The sequence below is a fragment of the Miniopterus schreibersii genome (genome assembly GCF_964146895.1).
Source record: "Miniopterus schreibersii genome assembly, chromosome: 8".
Classification (NCBI taxonomy): Eukaryota; Metazoa; Chordata; class Mammalia; order Chiroptera; family Miniopteridae; genus Miniopterus; species Miniopterus schreibersii.
The window spans coordinates 46,992,399-47,014,212 of NC_138109.1; the positions used below are offsets into that span (position 1 = coordinate 46,992,399).

The 21,814-nt window shown below is 38.8% G+C and overlaps 1 protein-coding gene across 1 annotated transcript; it reads right to left on the bottom strand.

Annotated features, from left to right (window-relative positions):
- Nucleotides 1-321: 321 nt before the first annotated feature.
- Nucleotides 322-21,813, bottom strand: CRYZ (crystallin zeta). Its single transcript, XM_081143995.1, has 9 exons — nt 21,696-21,813; nt 16,974-17,097; nt 15,500-15,652; nt 12,563-12,726; nt 9,077-9,128; nt 4,370-4,519; nt 2,578-2,679; nt 2,388-2,483; nt 322-1,987 (listed from the first exon to the last, which is right to left on the bottom strand). The coding sequence occupies exons 2-9, from the start codon at nt 17,082-17,084 to the stop codon at nt 1,823-1,825; spliced, it is 993 nt and encodes a 330-aa protein (XP_081000121.1). The 5' UTR covers nt 17,085-17,097; nt 21,696-21,813; the 3' UTR covers nt 322-1,822.
- Between the last annotated feature and the right edge of the window lies 1 nt (nt 21,814).

A 21,814-nucleotide genomic window follows, 5' to 3' on the forward strand; every position in this document is an offset into this window, starting at 1 on the left:
AGAGTTGGAGGGAGATGGATGGAGAAGAGTCATTTCTACAAGATCTGAAACTGCCAGGCACTCTGATCCTTGTAGTCCAGAGGACCCAGGGGGTTGCTGGCGAATTCCAAGCTGCCCACAGTGCTATAACCATCGTAGCTCTGGCCTGACAGGGAGGGAGGGTCCCGAAAGGACCTGAGAGGTAGGCCCTCCAACAAGAGCACCAAAAAAGATTCTGACTTTTACAGAATAATGATTCCTTTATCTTTTTGTATAGGAAGGAATCTTCCCTTTTAGGATGTATATAACATGCTTGTTTCTAGAATCATGACATTGTTTTGTTTCTAATCCTCACCAGAGGATGTGTTTTTGGCTTTTATTAATTTTGGGAGAGGGGATGGGAGAGAAACGGTGATGTGAGAGAGAAACATTGATCAGTTGCTTCCTGTTCACACCCCGACTGGGTATGGAAGCTGCAACCTAGATATGTACCCTGACTAGGAATTGAACCTGCAAACTTTTGCTGTATGGACAATGCTGCAACTAACCGAGTCACCCGGCCAGGGCAACACTGATTTTTTAACACTTTTTCAAATATGTTACTTCACAGGACACTAACCTATAAAAGAAATAGTGAATGAACTTGAAAAATGCTAATAGCAAAAACACTTCAGCCACAGCACACACAGCCAGAAGCCAATATAGCCCTCAGTCATAGAAGTTAGCAGTGTTTTCTGTTCACTATTAAAGCAGAATTCCATGTTCAGACTAGAAACATGACTGTCATTCTACAGAACAAATCAGGTCAAGAGAACCAACCACATGATGCTACAACAGATAGGAGGCGTGTTCACATGAGGAAAAACAAGAACAAAATTCACAATCAAACTTCACTTCCTTGGTCATAATATTGATGGCAAGATTTCTAAGCAATCATCTCTTTATTTGGTTTAGATAAAGACTTCCAGCACAGAACACTGTTAGAATGTGACCATTAAGGAGCTCTGTAAAAGTGAAGTAGGGCAAGTATAATATAAAGACGAACTAGATAAAGACAGTTTTTAATTTCCTATATAATCATTGCAGGTTACCATGTGATAAGAAAAAATCAGATAATTATTAATGTGTCAAATTTATTTATTTTTTTAAATATGTGACCCCCCCCATCATACAAACAGATAATTCTCAATCTAATTTGAAATCAAGTCAGTCAAGAAGTATCTATCTGGAGACTATGTAACTAGCATCACATTACACCAAAGAAAAGGATGCTGTCCTCATAGAATATATGGATCACTGGTAATCAACCATGAACATAGTGGATGTTCTAGTACAGTATTTGGTAAATATTGGAAAACTAACAGACATTGTTTATCTTGCCCTTTCGAGAGACTTGTAGATCCAGATAAGATTAGCTTGGACAAGGGATCTTGTTTAGTCCAGAAAATCTTCAGAGTCTAATACATTTCTGGGCTAAGCAGGAAGGAAACTTTCTAAGGAGAAGTAGGCTTGGAAATCAAGTATTCTTATTTTTAATTAGCATATTTTAGTCAAAGGTATGAAATTAATGACCAGGTATCAGGAATTTCTACAATGTGCCCCAATGCCAATGACCACAACACTCTACTTCCTACTAGGACTGCTTGATTACAGGTCAAGGGCATTCAGAATTGCCAGCTATAACATAAATTGTACTCTAATGCCCAGGATCTCTAAAGATAAATCTTGTTTTTTAATGTCAGAAACTCACTGAATCAAATGAATGCCAATTAAAGCAAAGATAGTGTAAGTAAAAGTAGGATAAGAAACCTCTAATTACATAGGAAATACATGACAGAATGAATCATGATATGAGGAGAATCATTTTTCCAGTAGCCCCACTGCTATGAATGATTTTTTCATGAGCCTGGACCGCCTTCTCCAATGGATACTGAGGACCTACTATAGGTCGCAACCAACCAACTTCCATTCCAGCTTGAAGGGCTGCTGCAGATTGCCGAAATTCCTCCTAAGAGAAAGAAAAGGTTTTTTTTTTTTGTTAACGGAACATATAAATTGATTTTCAGAAGCATTACATATTTTCGGAATCTAAGAAAGCAGTTTCTTACAAATGTGTGGCTTTTGTTGACTTCTCCAGAACTACAGAAAAAGTAGCCCTCTATAGGGTAACCATAAGTTCAATTTGTCTGAGACAGTATCAGGTTACAAAACACTTATTGTCCTGAAGTAATTACTAAAAGAATCTCTCTTAAGTGTCCTGACTGGGAAAATAAATCACATTGCTGCCCTCATTATCATCTGGTGACCAATTCTTAATGCACACATCTAGTCTTAAACTTTCAGGCTGCCTGACTAGGCAAACTGATCAGTGTTAAAGTTTCCCAAATCAGGATGGCCCCTTGTCCTACCTTGGTTGATGAAAAGAGAGCAACTCCAATTATACTGGATTCCTTGGCCATGGTGTCCCGCGGGTTTATTTCAATAGGACCTCTGTTGCCAACAACCTATTACGAAGAGCAACAAGTCTACAGTTAAAGATTACTGCAAAATAGTGTTAAATTATGACAAAACTTCAAAGTGGTTAAAAAAAGTACTTACTATTACTCGTCCTCCATATGACAGAAGATTCAAATCATTACTAAGATTTACGTTAGCCAACATTTCAATAATAACATCAATTCCTTTTTCGCCAACAGATTCCTATATAATATAAATATAATGCAAAATAAGTTAAGAGAACAAGTTAATAAAACCTATAAAATAGTTATCACTGTCCCATGTATTACAAAAATATGTTTCAAATGATATAAAAATGCACATTTTTAAGACTAATAATGCAAAATTTAAAATGAACTAATTATACAGTGATGATGTAATTCCAAAGTATGAGACACAACAGCTAAGATGATGAAGATTTGTACAAAATAAATTGCTATAACAAAATAAAATTTGTTTAGAATTTTCAGGTGCTTAGACTCAGCTTGACTACAAAATACTTTTTCCTTAGTTGAAAATTTTCTATCTTTAAAATGTATTTTCATAGAGAAACAGATAAATGAAAAGCAAACTCCTACTGGGAGTTGCAGGCTTTTTTTGTGTGCATTCAGTTTTGTTCTAAGCTTGGTACACTATTTTATTTGGGCTCTCAGGTGTTGGCTCCCAACATCCAAAACTAGCTCTTAAATAAACTATACATATCTACCTTATACTAATTTTATTTAAGAAAAATGAATACAGGTGCCAGGCATGGTGCTAGGTACTGGGAATTCAAAGATGGAAATAGGAAGCTCAAAACAAAGCTGAGGAGAAAGATGGAAAATACACAGTCATAGCTATAATGCAACAGCTAAGTACTGCATTAGCAGAAATAATCCACAGGTTATGAAAAAAGAAAAAGTTACAACTCTGATCAGCTGTAATGCTCATTGAAAGTCCCACAGAGATGATGCGCGGTCCCTGAGGGATGAATAGGAGTCTCTTGAGCAAGAAGGAAGAAAGAGGAGGAGGAGGAAGCTAGATACGAGGCAGAGGCAGCCCAGACAGGAGAAACAGAAATGCAGAGATGTAGGGACTGAGCCTAGCCGGCCTGGAGCATGTATTTGGGAAGGTGGGCGCAGGGGAGAGAAAGAGGTAGGAGAGAGGACATTGTAATGCAATATGATTTAGTGCTAATAAACAAACTCTCGCTCATCCTTTCCTTAGTTTGTGATGACAGTAATCAGTACCTGGAAAACTCTAATTCTTAGTTCACACAGTAATCAGTACCTGGAAAACTCTAATTCTTTCTCTACGTGAGCAAGTAGTTTGAGGATTAGCAAAGCAATCAGTGTTTAGTAAATTGCTGCCAGAGCACAAACGTAGAGCTTTGGAATCTGCTTGAATTCTACTATAGTAATGGAATATATGCAACAACTAATTAAATGCTGCCTCACTGCTTTGGATGAAGTAGCGATTATTCCTCCAAAGCATCCAGTTAACAAACAAGCGTGATTCCCTAGGCTAGCCAGATCCAGTTGGTAATCTGAGGATGCCTCATCTTCCAGGAAAATTTACACCAATAGAAATGACATTAATAACACCTCACAGGTGCAAATATAAAGCTGGGGACTTACTTAAACTGTGATTTGCATTAGGAGTACAAATGTTTATAGCTTTAAGACTTGAGAGGCTAAATCTTATTTGATAAACATAAACAAGACAGAATAAGAGTGAAGGTTTACAAATTAGGCAGCTCTGCTTTTTAAATTAAAACACACAGGCATAAAAAACATAAGCATTAAAAAAAAAAAGAACAAACAACTTTAAGAGTGGTTAAAAAGAACTTATAAAACAAACTATAAGTCTCCCAAGTAACAAAATTTTATTTTTATAAAACTGAAGAACAGTTTACCTTAATTTTATCAATATAATTAGCATCTCTGTGATTAAACACTTCATGGGCTCCATTTTGCAAAACTATATTTTGCCCTTTCTCAGTACCAGCTGTGCCCAAAACCTTTAGGCCATAAGCTCGAGCAATTTGGCACGCTGCTAGTCCAACCTGAAAAACAAAAAAACCCAGCAGTTTTATTCATTTTTTAGGGGAAGGGTGCATATTTTTTTATTTGTCAGTTATAGCCGACATTCAATATTATTTTATATTGGTTTCAGGTGTACAGCATAGTGATGAGACATCTACAAGTTATGAAGTGATCCCCGACAAGTCTAGGACCCACCTGGCCCCATACATAGTTATTACAATATTACTGACTGTGTTCCCTGTGCTGTCCTTTACATCCCTGTGACACCGTATAGCTACCAATTTGTACTTCTCAATCCCTTCACCCAGCCCTCCACTCCTCCCATCTGGCAACAGCCAGTTTGTTCTCTTAACCTGATATTGTTGGATTCTCTGCATCCTTGCAAACATTCATTAAATATAGATAATGAGCAGAAGGTTCTTCTAAGTCCTACCCTATTGATAAAGAGCTTCAAGTGTAAATGAAGAAATAAGAACAACAGGTAACTTTTATTAAGCATTTATAATGTGCCGGGTTGGACACTAAGTAATTTCTATCCATCACTTTACTTCATCCTCACAAGGAGCCTATGAAGGGGATATAATTATTGTCCCTACTCTACAGATAAGAAAAATGAAACTTATAAAGTGTAAGTAACTTGCCTAGGTCACAGAGATGGAAACAGGAGCTAGACCAAATTACACTGCAGAGCTTGAGTTTTTAAACACTGCATCAAAATGTTTACTTAGTTTTGTGCAAAGGTACAGTGTTAGAGATGATCAAAATATGTTCACTGACTTCATATTTCAACTGTTCATGGAAAAAATACTATGTAACATGCCCAGGCAGCATGGCTCGGAGGTAGAGCATCGACCTATGATCCAGGAGATCGAGGTTCAATTCCCGGTCAGGGCACATGCCCGGGTTGTGGGCTGGATCCCCAGTAGGGGGCGTGCAGGAGGCAGCCGATCAATGGCTCTCATCATTGATGTTTCTATCTCTCCCTTCCTCTCTCTGAAATAAAAAAATATATTAAAAAAAAACTAAGGCCTCTACCAGTTAAGTGGAAGAGACAGGTACATGGGCAAATTAATTTATTCATCTATGTGATAAACCTTTATTGAGTGTTTAGTATGTGCTAGACATGGTACTTCATGCAAGAAACTTACATTCTAAAGAAGAGGGAAGACAATAAACACAGAAACAAATACATGAACAAAGTAAATTCAGAAAATAAAAAGTATGAAAAAAATAAAACAGCCTATTGTGTTAGAAAGCTGCTCTGAAGAGATGAGACCCGAATGAAGTGAGGGACAAGCCACGTGAAGAGCTGGGAAGCAACATGGAGAATGCTGTAGGCAGAATGGTCATGGCTAACTTGGTAAAGTGGGAATGAGGCTGCGGTGCTCAGAAGAAAGAGGGACAATGTAGCTTGAGGAGCACATGGGAGAGAGTGGAAGAGGCCAGAGGGGCACAGGGAGGCTAGGCTGAGCCACACACAGCCTTTGGGGTAAAGGTTTGCATTACATTAAAGAACCATGAAGAGTTACCAGAGAGCTTAAGTTGAACATGATCTGATTTAGGCTTTAAAAAGAACACTCAAGTCATATGAAAGGCAAAAAAGAAGGCTGCAGGGAAATAAAGAGTAGGGAGACCAGTTATCAGCTGACTTAACAGTCAAGATAAGAGGTGAAGCTGGCTTGGACTACGGTGGCGACACTCGGAAGAATCACAACAAGTTCAGATACAGTTTAGCACTGAAGGGAAATTGTGGGATGTGAGGAAAGAGAAAAACCAAGGGTGTCTCCTAGGTCTTTCGCCAGATTAACTGGGTAGGTTATGCCATTAACCTACCCAGGACCCAGTTTGTGAAAGCATCAAGGATTCACTTTGAACATGCCGAGTTGTATTGCTCACCTGACTGATGACGTTCATAATCAGCTCACTATGGGCATGGGCTCAGGGAGTTTAGAGCTGGAAATAATAAATCTGAGGTTTATCAGTTTACAGATGGTATTTAAAGCCACGGGATTAGATGAAATCATTAGATCACCAAAAAAAATGTGCTCAGTATAAATGAGAGATAATATTTTAGAAATATAGATATAAGCAATTATTTAAATTATAATACTAGGCCATGTATGTTTGATTACATGCCAAATGGAGAGTACAGATAAGTGTACACATATTTAGAGCAAGTTTCTCAAACTTGACACTAATGACATTTGGGGCCAGATAATTCTTCATTTGGGGGCTATCCTGTGCATTGAAGGCTGGTTAGCAGAATGTCTAGCTGCTACCCACCAAATGACAGAACCCTTTACCCAGACACAACCACCAAAAATGTCCCCAGACACTGCCAAATGTCCCTGAAAGAAAAGGAGGGCTGATGCAAAATTACCTCTTATTGATAACAACTGATTTAGAGGAAGACAGAATCATTATGGATTGGGCATGATAGAAAAGAAGTAAAATGAAAAATGATAATGGAACCTAATAAAACTTGTAACAGTATCACAAACTCCCAGGCTTGAGAGAGACCATAAAGACAGTATGGCATATGGACACGATAAGCCTGAACTCATCTGGGTTATGACAGGAATTTGTTTGAATTAACCAAAACAAACAAACAAACACATGGAACTCACTGTCTGAGGAGACAGACATTCAACTTCATGAAATACAATACACTATGGGGTTATTAGCATGATCAATTTTTACTACTTTAATTTTCAATTTAAAATTTCAGTTAAAAAAAAGGCCTTTACTAAAACCACATTTTAGCCTAGGAGCTAATGTAACTGTATCTCCTTAGGCTCTAACTACTTTAAAGGGGCACTCAATAGCTATTTTAAAGGCACCATTTATTCTATTCTTGTCAACAATTATACCAGCCATACTCTCAATAGATTATATATCATTATGTGTTTACCATTTGTCTTCTATTTATTTTGCTGACACTATAATAGGGCACTCCCCAGCAACACATCTGGATAATAGCTGTGTTCATAAATTCCACATCAGTTTAAATACAGAGCATAATCACAAAGAAATCGGAATTAAATGAGGACAGAAAGTACAAACAGAAGCAAGAAAAACCCGGTACTGTTTCCCTCTGACAGGGCAGGGAGATCAGAAGCGCTTCACACACCAGGTCGCCAGTCTATCCCTGCCAGCTGAGGATTTAACAAACTCAGCCAGCTCAGAGAACAGTGTGGATTCTGCCTTTAAAAAAATCATGGTGAAGCCACTGGGCTTTTTACAAGAGGGAAAAGGGAATAAAAAGAGATTTTGTCTCCCTTTCCTATTAAATTTTCTCCCTTCTATAGAGAGTACAAGGTGAGCTCCCTGAAAGCCAAAGCAATTTAAATGCATGTTTGACAGAGCTTTTAGTTGTTTAGGGTTAAATTTAAGTTAACCCCAAAATAGCCTTTTTGGTGAAGCTAAACAACAGGGGTTCTTAACAAGGTATATTTGTCATATTTTCTCAAGCACCATAAGGACAATCTTGGTGCCTTTTAGTCAATAGTCTGATCTGTGAAATCCTTCAGAATTGATCTATTTGAGGTACATCGGGAGCTGGGTGTGAAACCTTGCAATTCATCTATCTAAAGTAATAGAAACACAATGGACTGAATTCTCTGCATTACCCGGCCACCTTTAACGGTAAATTCACATTTTCAGGATGCCACTCATTATTCCGGAGACAGTGTGCCATTTAATAGGTGACTTCTTTCAATCTACTGTCCAAAATATGTAGTGCTCTGGAAGGGTTAACCAGCTTCCTCAAGGTGAGCCTTCCAGCCCTAGGCCCTGTTTGTTAAAATTGTGAAATCTTGTCTCCAAAATTTCTAAAACCTCTCCTTGCAGGATAGAGGTCATATGGAGTTCTTGTTAAATTCTGACCTCAGAACTCTAACTTTTCCTCTAAGCTCCTCAAAGGCAGATTGACAGCATGTTTCTTGAAGAGGTTTCTGACAGCCCTTCAATCGTTTGGTGACTTCACTAAAGGGCTTATTTCATAGTTCTGAGTCCTCACTTCGCCACACCCTCCATTAGCATTTTAAGCCATGGGTTGTGGTGCTAAGGACTCAGCTGTATACTCTGCACTCTGCGAATGTCACCAAAGCACAGTGGGCAGGCCCAGGAAGTTGAGATAGAAAGGGCAGAGGATTCAGTATGGCTTTGCAGTGCTGTCTAGGGCAACATATGTAAAACTTTAATGAGCCTTAGTTCCTCATCTAAGGGAATATGGAATTAATATTCACTTTAAAGAACTGTTTAAAATCCTAAATAAGTATTCTTTTAAGATGTGCCGCTTGAAGGCAAAAACAAAGTCAGTTTACCTTGGTCCACACTCAGCACAGGTAAAAAACCTAATCTATTTTCAGTGGAGTGATCTGATGAGTTTATTACCCAAGAAATGCTAAAGTAATGACAATGAATCACCTTCAGAAGACAGAACTTAAAGAAGCTTTGCTACGTAAAGGGAAAAAGCACCCTTGGCTATATTCACGAATTTGTCTTTTAAAACTGACTTAAATGTGAAACCCACACATGAAAGCTCATTTAAAAATAAACTTAAAAAAAATACTTACTCCCCCACTAGCACCATGAACCAAAACACTTTCTCCAGCTTTTGCACGGGCGCTGCAAAAGAAAAAGCACAGGTTCATCACCATACTTTAAAGCTAATTAAGCTCAGGTATTTTTAATTATTCTCACTGAAATGCTACCCTACACCCAAAGGGGAAACTCACTGTGAGATATTCTCTGGGCTCCAGAGGATCAAACAATGATTCTTCAGTGCCACAGATAAACAAAAGCTTTAGTTCATTTATTTATTCAACAAGTGTTTATTAGGAGTCTATTATGTGCCAGGCACTGTGCTGGATGCCAGAATCACATCACGGTGCTCCCATCTGAAAGGCGACAGTCCCTCCAGGTACATTAAGTGAAATTGCTGAAGCCAGAGGAACTGGAGTTTCTCATTGATTCCACAGGAAGCACCTCAAAACAGGTCCATTATAGCCAGTCTTTATTCTGTGGCATAGAGCACTGCCCAAGTCAACACAGCAGCTACACTACGTAGGAAAACATTTCTACTTTTCCATGTCTTCAAACATCAGGTTGCACCAGCCTTTAAGCCCTCATTTCAGAAAGCAATACTGAGTCAGCAATGATTCAAGCATAAGAAATACAATAAATCCTGTCACAAAGCTTCCCATGTCACCCCTAAAATGTCCAGATCCTCTGGTGAGATGACATAGGTGTTTTACTTCTGGTTCATATCACTACTTTTCTAATATACTGAAAACAAGGAACACGCAGCAAGACAGATAGGGGATCCTTTATTGTTGCAGATGGACAAGTGCTAATATCACAAGCCAGCAGCTGTTGTGTGATCCAGATCTGACTCTCAGAGAGGATCTCTTACTTCCTAGAACAATAGGGGGTGGCCCTACAGACATTATGTTCACTCCGAGAGTGAGAACACAGTAACCTGGAGTCCTGCTCAAGGCTGTGCACTAACAGCTGGCAAATGGCAATTGTGAGCAATAAATGAAGCTTTCTCCAATGTTCTTGCTTGGAGATACGGGGACTGAGGATAGTGAATTAAACTGAGGGTTTCGAATGATAAACTGTGATAACTATTACTAAAACGCTTTGACATTTTCAAAGGTAAAATACAAATGTAAGGGACTAGGATTACTAATGTTATACTATGGGCTATGAAATAATTCCCAACAAATTAAAAAGAATCTTATAAACAACCCCTCAAACACTACTTGCACATTCTCCTAAATCCCTGGGACTGTGTGGGTGCAGAAAAGCAGGCCAGCCCTCTGCAGGATCCCCACTGCTATGATCCTTTCCTTGCGTGGAGTCATTGTGATGGTTAATTTTGTGTCAACTTGGCTGGGCCAGGGTGCCAGATTTTGGTCAAACATTATTCTGAATGTTTCTAACATTTAAATCAGTAGACTTTGAGTAAAGCAGATTGTGTTCCATTAATCAGATGAAGGCTTTAATAGAACAAGAAGGAATTCTGCCAGCAGATTGCCTTTGGACTTAGCTGAAACTCTTCCCTGAGTCTCCAGCCTGCTGGTCCACCCTATCAGAATTTTTTTTTTTAAGACTTACCAAGTCCCCACAATCACATGAGCCAATTCCTTAAAATCAATCTCTCTCTCTTTCTCTCTCTCCATACATATATATATACTTTTTAAAAGAGTAGTCTCCATTCAAGGAATCAATTTCTTCTTCCTTCCTCAACCCACTCAATCAGCTTCTGTTCCACCACTGTACTAAAAATAGTATCACTAAAGTTGCCAATGACCTCTTAATTGCTAAGTCCAACTATTTTCCAAACACTGCTGCATTTGGCAGCTAGCTTCCCTCCTTAGCAGCAAAATCCACTATGACCCCTAACACTATCAACACTGATTGAGTACTTACTCTGTGCCAGGCTCTATACTAAGAGGTATGTATTACCTCATTTAATTCTTGCCACACCCCTATGAGGAAGGTGCTGTTAGTTTTCAAATTATTAAACTGAAGCTGAGACAGGGAAGTAACTCGATCAAGGTCATAAAGCTAGTAGTAGGTGAAGACAGGATTCCAACCCAGGTCTTCCTATCTTCAAAGCTATGAGCTTAACAGATGTTTAATGGACATCATGACTTCTGAACCCTCTTGGTCTTAGAATATACTTCTTTTGGTTTTCTTGGGACTCTGTCCCCCACCTCTGACTACACCCTTAAATGTTGATGCTCACTAAGTTTTGATTCTCACTCCACTGTTCTTCTCACTCCGTGAGGGAATTCAATCACTTTCATCTTGTCAACTCTCACCCAAATGCTGATGTCCTCAAATGTATACCTCCAGCCTTCAAGCTTCCAGCTCTTTCATCCAACAGCCTGCTGGACCTCCCATTAGGATGTCTGTCTTAGTTTCAATTCAAAACTTAACTCAGCTTCCCTTTGAAACCTCCCCTGTCCCCTTTTTTTTAAGTCATAGTTAAATATTACTCAAGCTAGAAGTATTTTTAAGCTCTTCCTTTACCTCATTCTCAACGTGCAGTCACCAAATATTCCTAATTTTAACTCTAAATAGTTGTCCTTTCTTCCCCACCCCTCCCATGACCCTTGCTTTTGCCCAGAGGTATTTTGCCTAGAAGATACTCCTATAAGACCCTCTCATCTCCTTCTCCATTCCTGTGGTCAAATCTATTCTTCACATAGCTGAAAAGTGATATCAATAAAACATAAATATGACAATATCACTCTCCTGAATAAAACATTTCAAGAATTCCCAGTCCCTGACAGAACAATGTGTGAGCTCTATAATCTAGCTTTTACAATCTGAAACCTACATATGTGGTGATGACAGCTAACATTTATTGAGATTACTTATTTTTTGCCATTCTTTGCCTTAAAATCTTCTATCCACCAAAACCAAACTTCTCTAGCTCTCCCCAGATACCATGTTTTCCCCCACACACCAACTACTCCCATTGTCTAGAATTCCCTCTCCCCTCCCAGCTCTTTCCCAGGCTAATTCCCTCTGATCCTTTTCAAATACCCAGGGTATTTGATTAAAATATAGATTCTCATGTCCCAGCTATGGAAACTGACCCGTGGGTCTAGGGCACAGCCCTATACTGTACTTTTAAACTACAGCAATTAGTTTTCATAGTTAGATAACAAGATTTTTGAACCACGGCTTTAAAATAATCCACACCTTATACCTTGCCAGGAAGCCCTACCTCATCACCATAGGCACATCCCTTGTGATCCCATAAATCCCTATGCACATCATCATTTCCATATTGTATATAACTGTTTTTACTCTTATGTCTACCTCCATCACTAAACTGTGAGCATCTTGGCTATAAAGACAGTATTTTGCTCTTCTTTTTATCCCCAGTAATTAGAACAATCACCCAAATTAGCAATTTCCACTTCATAAAAGCTTAACGGTAACTAAATGGTACCCCAAAATGATAGACAGATGGTAAGAAGAAAAGCAATTAATGCTGCCCTCCTTTGTTGTTGGTTATATAATTGACAGAGTGTTATTACCTGTGGAGCAGAGCTCGGTAAGCAGTAAAATATGGGACACCGATGGCAGCTCCTTGTTTAAAGTCCAATTTTTCTGGCAGTGTGTAAACAGTGTCATCAGCTGCAACAGCAAACTCTGCATAGCCCCCCGAGATCGTGCTGGTAGTGAAAACTCTGTCACCTTTCTGAGGAAGCAATAAATTAATATGTCGGGGATTAAAAATGATATCAAAATGGGTACAATAGTTTTTTTAATGATCCTTTCAAACTTTTTTCTTAATTACAGTATAATAAAATACAATATTATATTAGTTTCAGGTGTACAACATAGTGATTAGACATTTATATAACTTATGAAGTGAACACCCTGAGCTACAACCCTTTTTAATGCAACCTTTATAACAAGAAATAAGTATTTATATAGTGTTTTCTACATTTTAGGGTCTCATAAAAATAACTTTAAATATTGAATATTTTAAAATATTTCATTAATGGGAACCAGTGAGAAGAAAAAATATAAGAAATAGAAAAAAATAAGAGGAAAGGGAACCTCCAGAAAGGCCTAACGCTGCTAATTGACCTTTACTGAGAGCGCACTGTGCTAGGTACTCTATTAAAAGTGTCTTATGAAAAGTATCTAATTTCATCTTCACAACGGCTTAAGAGGCAAGTACTTTTATTATCTCCACTTTAGATTAATCCCACTGTACAGAAAAGGAAATTGAGGTAAAAAGAAGTTCAGTAATTTGCTCAGATCAAACAGTAAGTGGCAGTTAACAAAACCATTTTTGCCCAAAATACTAAGGAGAAGAAACAAAATGTAAGGTTTCTTCTGCACACCAATGACCTGCTCTAAATACTTTCCATTGATTTCTTCACCTCTGCATCTCCTCCATTTTGCATGTGTACACCAAAAAGCAGGACACTATGCCTGGATCCTGCCAGCAGTCTGAGCCAGGACAGGAGTCTCTACTTGTCACAGCACCAGGAGCAGCAAACTCTCACCAAGCGTCTGGTGGCCCTTACTATTGAGGAGCAGATGCATAACTGAGGGTGAGATAAAGCACTATATAAGCATCATAGGACTGCCCAATATGGCCTGAACACTAGGAAAATTAGACTGCACACTATGGACATCTGCCCTAACTTCTCTTTCTTGGGGGGGGAAAAAAAAAGTAAATATTCCTTGGAATAAGCAAAACATTAAGGCAATAAATAATGCTCAATATGTTTAAATTGCCCTATAATTAAGAGATCTGGAAAGGTAACAGCAATAGGCAGAGATGAAGCAAGAGAAGAATGAGCTCAGCTTAGACACACTGAGAAAGCAGTTCTGGAACTGGACCACATGGGTGCCATGCTCTCCAGCATGACCTTCTGTGATGATGAAAATGTTCTACCTCTACATCGTCCAACAGGAAAGCTAGACACATGGGGCTAGTGAGCACTGGAAATGTTGCTAGTGTGACTGAGGAAATGATTTTTTAATTTTAATTTAATTTCGAATTTTAAACAGCCACTAGCCATTTAAGTGTGGCTGCCGTATTGGACACCACAGGTCCAGAGCTTAGTAGCTAGACTTACCGGGGGGATCATTTTGTAAATTATACAAATGTCTAACCACTATGCTATATAGCCGAACCAAATATACAGTATTGAATGTCAACTGTAAATGAAAAAAATTTTTTAAATGTTTATCTAATACAAAAATAATAATAAAATAAACATTTTTTAAAGAGCCTAAATACTAGGAAAATGTTCATTGCCTACAAGACGCAATATGCCCCTAAAGTAAGAATAGGAAATAGTTCTTTCATGCACTTAATATTTGGTTGGGCTTAAAATACTGCCTCAATAAAATATTTAGAAATTTTTATATAAAAAAGAAAATTCTAAGCAAAAGATATCCATGTGATAATGGAAAACATGGGTGTACATGAGATCATCACGAAGAAGGTATACATCCAAAGAGCAGAGGTGTACATAGGGACTGGGAGCACTGGGCAATACCAAGATTCGAGGAGCATCCAGAGAAAAAGAGGCTTGAAAAAGGGTGCCCAGAAAGAAAAGGCGGGGGGACACAAGGAGAGTGATGTCACAGAAGCTGTAGAAAAAGTTGTTTTTAACAAAAAGTAAGTGACTGAGCATGTCAAATGTCACAGAAAAGTCAAGAGAGATAATGACATAAAAGGGCCCATTAACTCCAGCAATATAGATGCCATTAGTGACATTAGCAAGAATCATTTCAGTGGAGCGATGGGGGCAGAAGCCAGATTGCCACGGGCCGAGGAGTGGAAAGCTGCAGGAATTTGCTTGTCTTCCTGTTCAGGGGCCACGTTAATCTTCTCTGTCTCAGTCCAATTTTGGATAAATGAGTGGCCAAAGTGGAGCAGGTCAAGGAATTATGAGGAAAGATGCTAGAACATGAATACACTCTCTCTTTGGGCATATAAATAACAAAGCTCTGATCATAACATTTTCATTGACTCCATCACCTTGCTCTGAGTCAGAGCTCAGAAAATGTACAGTGACCTTGCAGTTTTTCATTTTTACTTATTAGTCAAAAAAATTAGCATTCCCTTTACTTTGTGAAGCTAAATTTAGAAAAAGTATTAGAAATTATGTTGCATTGTGTATTATCAAGAGTTAGGAAATAGTATAATTTTCTTACTTGCTTTCTGTCCTTACATATTTCTGTTAAATCAAAAGGTTCATTGTTTATTTTTGTGGGGATGTGAAGATACAGAAATGACCCTGCACTTATTCCAATAATGCAGATAAACAAGTCCTCTGGATAAAAGGTGATTTCTTTTGTTACTACAGGAGTCCCCCATGTGGCAGAAATTGTGTAATAGGGTGTTCTTTTAAAGACTTAAATACAGACACACTTTAAAACTATGTTAAAATATTTTAAGGAAAAATATTACATTAAAATAGAAATAATTAAAAATGAAATACCTTGAAAGCAGATACATTATCTCCAACAGCTTCTATTACTCCAGCCACATCTAAACCAGGAGTATAGGGTAAGAGCGGTTTTCTACTGTAAGTACCAGAGCGAATGTATGTGTCCACTGGGTTTACACCACATGCATGAACTTTGATTAGAACCTGCAATGGCAATGTATTAGTTTACACAGAGCGTTCAGGAACTATGCTAGGACTGTCATGATCACGAGATCTATAAAAATGGAAGGGAAAACCTTGCCTTCCATTCCAGTTTTGCAAACCCACAGATAAATAAAAATATAAGACAGGATGGTTTATGTGCTGTATTAAAAACATTTTGAGAAAATAGTGGTGGAAATAATTGAGGGGATGGGTAGCAGGGATGTCTATGTGGTTATTAAGTCTACTTCCTCCTCCTGGCTCCTTTACAGTTAGGAGAAGCCAAATGATTGAGTTCTAGCCAAGGGAATGTGAACAAAAATGATGAGAGCCATCAGGCCTGACCCATAAAGACCTTCCTAGGCAATCCACACTGCCCTTCTGCCCTTTCATGTGACCTCGGAAGACAGGCGTTTAAAGTGGCTCTGCCACATGATGGAGGAAGCCTGGGTCCCTAAATCATTGTTGGAGGAAAGCCACTCACCAATATTTTAGAATTTTGGACTTTAGTGAATATTAAATAATTTTCTATTGTTGATTCATTAGATTTTTGAGGTTACTTCTACTATAGGAGCTTATTTTAACCTTAATACAGAATTAATTCTGCTGTCAGAGTAAGGGAAAGCATTTCAAAGGATGTGGTATTTGCACTAGGCCCTAAAGAATGCATAAAATTCTCTGGGAATTGGAGAAAACTGATATTTCAAGCTAAAGGACTATTATGTTGCAAAGATAGAAGGAACGAAAGGGCCTCCTGGAGAAGCCAGATAAAGCTGATGTTGTTACAGCAACATCTATTGAGGAGTGGTAAGAAATAAATCTATAAAGATAGGTTGTGGCCAACTGTAAAAACTCTCATGACTTGCAAAGGACTCAGGAGCCATGCAAGGTACAGTAATAAAAATATATAATTTTTATTGAAAAAGTATATTGTTAAAGTTACTAGAAATGATTAAGCTCTACATTTAAATTCTCTTAAATCATATGTGAAAAGCAGGCATGCAGAAGAAAATTGTTTTCCTATTTATTATACACAAAATAAAAATTGGGAAAGTTTATAATAGAATAACTATTCAAAACTACTATGACTCCATTCAGAAAAATCCAACTACTGCATTGAACAGATAATTCTGAACTTCTTATAACAAGATGTTATTCCTTTTCATATCTCTGCTTCACTAATTATCAGAATTATGGTCTTTGTCAGAGCTCATAAACAGTGAAAACTTTGTCCTAATTCAGTGTCTTTCCAATCATTGTGAGTCTGCTTCTTTTGAATATTAATGTGATGTGCTAGAGGCTCATACTCTGTAATTATTTCCACCTGATGGTCTTTTGGAACTGGTACTGGAACATCCGACTGGAATTTCAGCACTTCTGGTCCACCAAATTCAAAAACTCGAATCGCTCTCATCAACTTCTGTCCAGTCGCCATGGTGATCTAGAGACTAAGAAAAAAAATTAGTGTATTGTCCCATTGTATCTAGGCTATCGCTATGTGTGTTTTTCCCCCTGGAGGGTCGGATCAAACAGGTTTTCAAATGACAATTTAAATCACAAGATTACCACTGATCTCATTTCATGTTTAAAAACCTTTCATCTTACAAATCCTTCAGCTACAAAGCAAAATACTTCATATGATTTCCTGTAGAGATTCAATGCCTTCAACAAGGGAATCAGACATGCAAACAAAAACATCTGGATAGGTATAGCATAATGAATATCGTAGGTGTCCTTTTGTGTAAGCTTGGGCTGCAACATCTTGGACATTTTAGGAGCTAATGTAAGTTTTATTAACATTAGATAAATAGATCTTCTTTTGTTAGATTATTAATTACTTCAAACACATAAAGAAATACAAAGGATATAATAAACACATTCACCGGCCATCCACCTTTAACAAATCTTAACATTTAAAAAAACATAAAACATTACAGACATAATGGAAGCCTCTGGGACCCATCCCTAAATCCACGTCTGTCCCACCTTCCATGAGTTAATTATTACCATAAACTCAGTGCTCATCACTCCCAGGCATGATGTTATCCCACTACTACATGTGAATGTATTACCAAGCAATATATGCTATTGTTTTTTGCATGTTTTTAAATTTCACTTGGATGGGATCATACTGTACTTAATTCTGCAACTTGCTTTTTCCTCTTAGCATTATGTTTTTGAGATTTATCAGTGCTGAAACATTTGGCTTTATGAAGTTCATTCACTTTAACAAAGGAGGAAAAACATTAAAAACTAAAACACTGCTTTGTATGCCATCATTTATAAATTAAAAGGGTAACTTAAAGTTAACCTTTTTGGCCTACCACTGTTAGCATTAAAATGCTATATTCCCACCTTTTAAAACTCAGAGTTTTCAAAAAGAGTTGCAGACACTAGGACTTGAGATGAAAGAATTCAGACTTTTATTGAATGGAAGCTCAACACAGGGCTACTCAGAAGCGGAGTCCATGCTAACTATAAAATGTCATCCCAGGTATGGGGGAGGGAGATCAAAAGCATTTTGATGGTGCTCTTTTTTTCTTTTAATTATGATTTTTTATTGATTTCAGAGAGAGGATGGAAGAGGGAGAGAGAGATAGAAACATCAATGATGAGAGAGAATTATAGATCGGCTGCTTCCTGCACACCCCCTACTGGGGATCCGAGCATGCAACCCGGGCATGTGCCCTGACTGGGAATCCAACCACCATGACCTGCTGGTTCACAGGTTGGTGCTCAACCACTGAGCCAGGCAAGCCAGGCTTGATGGTGTTCTTAATGGAAAGCTCTAAATATAATTAGTCAAAAGTTGCATCATTAAAAAACCTTTTATTTAAAATGATTTACTATAGTACCCAGCATGGAGGAGAAAGTAAAATTTCCATTGCTGAAAGGTTATTTGGCAATGATACATCCTGAAGGGCAGTCCTCGAATCAAAGGGGGCAGAAGCAGGCAAAAGCAGAAACCCAGGAGTGCTGCGGGGCACAAAACAGTCCCTGAGGGTGAGAAGACCTGTGCAGAGACCATTCAACAGCCTCACTACTATATTTCCACCTTCACTCAAGCTGGGTATTTCTTAGACAAGTAACTAAAACTATACAGAAAATAAAACATAAAGAAAGAGGGTTGCCTAGATCAGCATTTTCCATTCTGGAAATAACATTTTTTTTTCCTTTCTGTCTTCAACATGGTGTTAGGGAAAGTGTGGGCTTTGAAATCTGACAGCTCTCAGGATGAATCCCAGCTCTGTCATTTACTAGCCATGTGGCCTTGGGCAAGGCAGTGGACTCTTTTGAGCCTCTCCATGTGAAAACTGGGCTCCCACTCAGGGTTATTGTGCTAGAGACATGGCAAGTATCAAGTACAGAACCTGGCCAATGTTTACTCCGATGTATAGAAGACACCATTATTCATTTCCCATCTATTTTCTCCTTTCCAATTTCTTATTCATTAAAATATTCTCAATTCTACAATTCTGTAACCATCTTTGATTTACTATCACAATATGTACAGGACTCTGGCTGTAAAAACAAGTCCTTAGCCCCAAAGAGTTCACAGTCCAGAGGATGATTTAAACAAAACATTAATACCAATTATTGGCTGTTATTCATTCAACATGCATTTTTTGAACATACATAAGCGAGGCACTGTGCTAAACTCAGAGAATACAAAGGGCAAAGAGAAAATGCCTCAGCCCCTCCCCAGCTCCTGCTCACTCTCATTTTCTCACACATGTACACGCACACCAGGTAAGATTTGTAGCTCTTCTTCCACTGTAGCTCGTCCACCCACTTCCTACCTATTCATTACTTTCAAGCACTCACATTTATCTTTTCACCAACAGACATCACTATTATCCTCAAAAAACTGCAGAAATAATAAAAGCAAAATTACCCTGAAATAGGATCTGTCAAAAATATCTAGCACGTACATTTTTTCCCCTACATTTTGACATTTGCTAAATTGGGAGAAAAGAACAAAGTAAGGAGGAGACTCATCCTTAATGCTGGATGTAGAAGATGCTGTGCCTTGTCCAAAACTATCACATTATCCTGTGGCACCTGTACAGAGACAGGCATGACCTTGACAGCTCTGTCTTCTACTTTGCTTCTGGCGATCTTATTTCCCACTGAGCTTTTGCCACTATGACTGATCAGGCTCCAATCTGTACTCCTTGCCTTTGAACTCCCTCAGCTACGGGCAGGATCATGATCTGCTTCATGATACAGGTGCTATGTCAGAAGGTTTAATAAAAAGAATAAAAAAATACAACACACAAATAGAAATTATAATTCTGAAGCCCCCGCAATACCTGATTTCTTCTAAAAAGCACATCTTTCACATCCATTGATGTAATTATTTTCACAATGGGTAGAGAAGAAACAGTTATTAAAACCACCACTTAACTATATGAAGTAGAAATAAAATCACCATCCATTTAATGGATGAGAAAACGTTCTAAGAGGTTATGAGACTCACCAAGGTCACACGGAAGCAGAACTCAAACCCAAGTCCTACACCCTAAATGTTTTTGGGTGATTTTATTTTCTTACCATATGATCTTTTTCATCTTACCCTTTGAAATGTTGACAGAGAGGACCCTTAATTTCTTAGCAATGTACTTTATTATGATGATAGTGAGACAGACTGAGTTAGAAATATGAAATTCAACTAACCTGAAGGTAGGATTATGTATTTTATGGTCAAGGCAGATGCTTACAATTTGAATTATCTCAGATGCCCATAAGTTAGAGGATCCACTAGAGATATACAGGGCATCATTCTATTAGAAAAACTAACAATTTCCTTATCTGTAAAATGGGGCCAAAACTCCCTAGCATAGTATCCCTGTGAGGAGTAGGAGCAGCAGCACATGGTGAGTGTGTCACAGCACACCGAGCATGCAGTCATATTATTTACTATTATTCAGAGTAAATCATTTGCAGTCAGCAGGTCTGTCACACTGCTTGTGTTCTTTTAATTAAACTGTACTTCGAATAGGTTTTTCTCTTTATAAAATATAAACTTTTAAAAGTTTCACCAAGAGTACCTTGGTTTTACTTTTTGGTTTTATTTTTTAACTTATGAAAGGTTGGCAACCACACTTTGCAAATCTAGGAAATTCAGAACTTAAAATGCTTCCTCAAACAGTGATCTTCTTCCATGCTACGCTTGAATCCATTAGGTTTAAAGGAAAGTTAAAGGGATTGGGAAAATGCCAGAAACCTATTTTAACGTGGACTGCACAGATCAATTTACAAAGCCAGGGCAAAGGCACATTATGAGAGAAAAGCAAAAGTGAAGTTAAATAAAAAGTTTAGGCAAGAAATAAAAAAAAATAAAAACTTGGAAAGATAATCAATCATTACATAATGCGCTGCTGTGGATCAAGAATGACTCATGTATTTATTATTCCTGACCCAGAAGCAACTTAAACAATTAAAAGTGGCCGTGAACAAGTCTCTTGGCGGCTGTGTGGCCTCGGCGAGGTTGCTCGCAGCTCTGGATCCCCGAGCTCACGTGGGTAAGGGCGGGGGAGGGGGAGCTACGACCAGATCCTCCCACAGCCCTGCAGGTCCTCGGATGCGAGGGCTGGACGGAGCTGGGCAGCCTGCTCCCCAGGGTGGGGGGGCAAGCTCGGGGGGATTTGCTGCTGCTGACCAGGCGGTCACCCAGCCATGGCCACCAGCTGCCAACCACAGTCCAAACTTCAGCCCTTAAAATGTTCAATCATTGACACACGTTCCCTGGTCACGAGATGTTTCCCGGAGGAGCTGCGTAAACATCCAAAGATGGGTTAACAGGGTGTTTGGTAATTTCTTTGACTTTGTAGATCATTCTAGGTGGGGGTGATCGGAGCAACAAGACTTCAACAAACCAGCCCTACACATGTCTCTCCAAAAGATGGCAAATCTGTTGGGAAAGCAAGAGGAAGGCCGGGCAGGAGGAGCTCCGGGACCCCTTGCGGTTGCAGGAACCGGAGACGAACCAGCTCCTAGATGACGCCGGGGGGGTGCACGGCCTAAACTTCTCAGGGACACTTACCGGTCCTAGAGGGGAACCAGACTCTACGCGGCCGCCCACTGACTCCACAACACGGGCTGCGGGCCGGGCGGTCTTCACCCCGCCGGCTCCGCCCCGCCCGCCCGCCTCTCCCCGCCCCG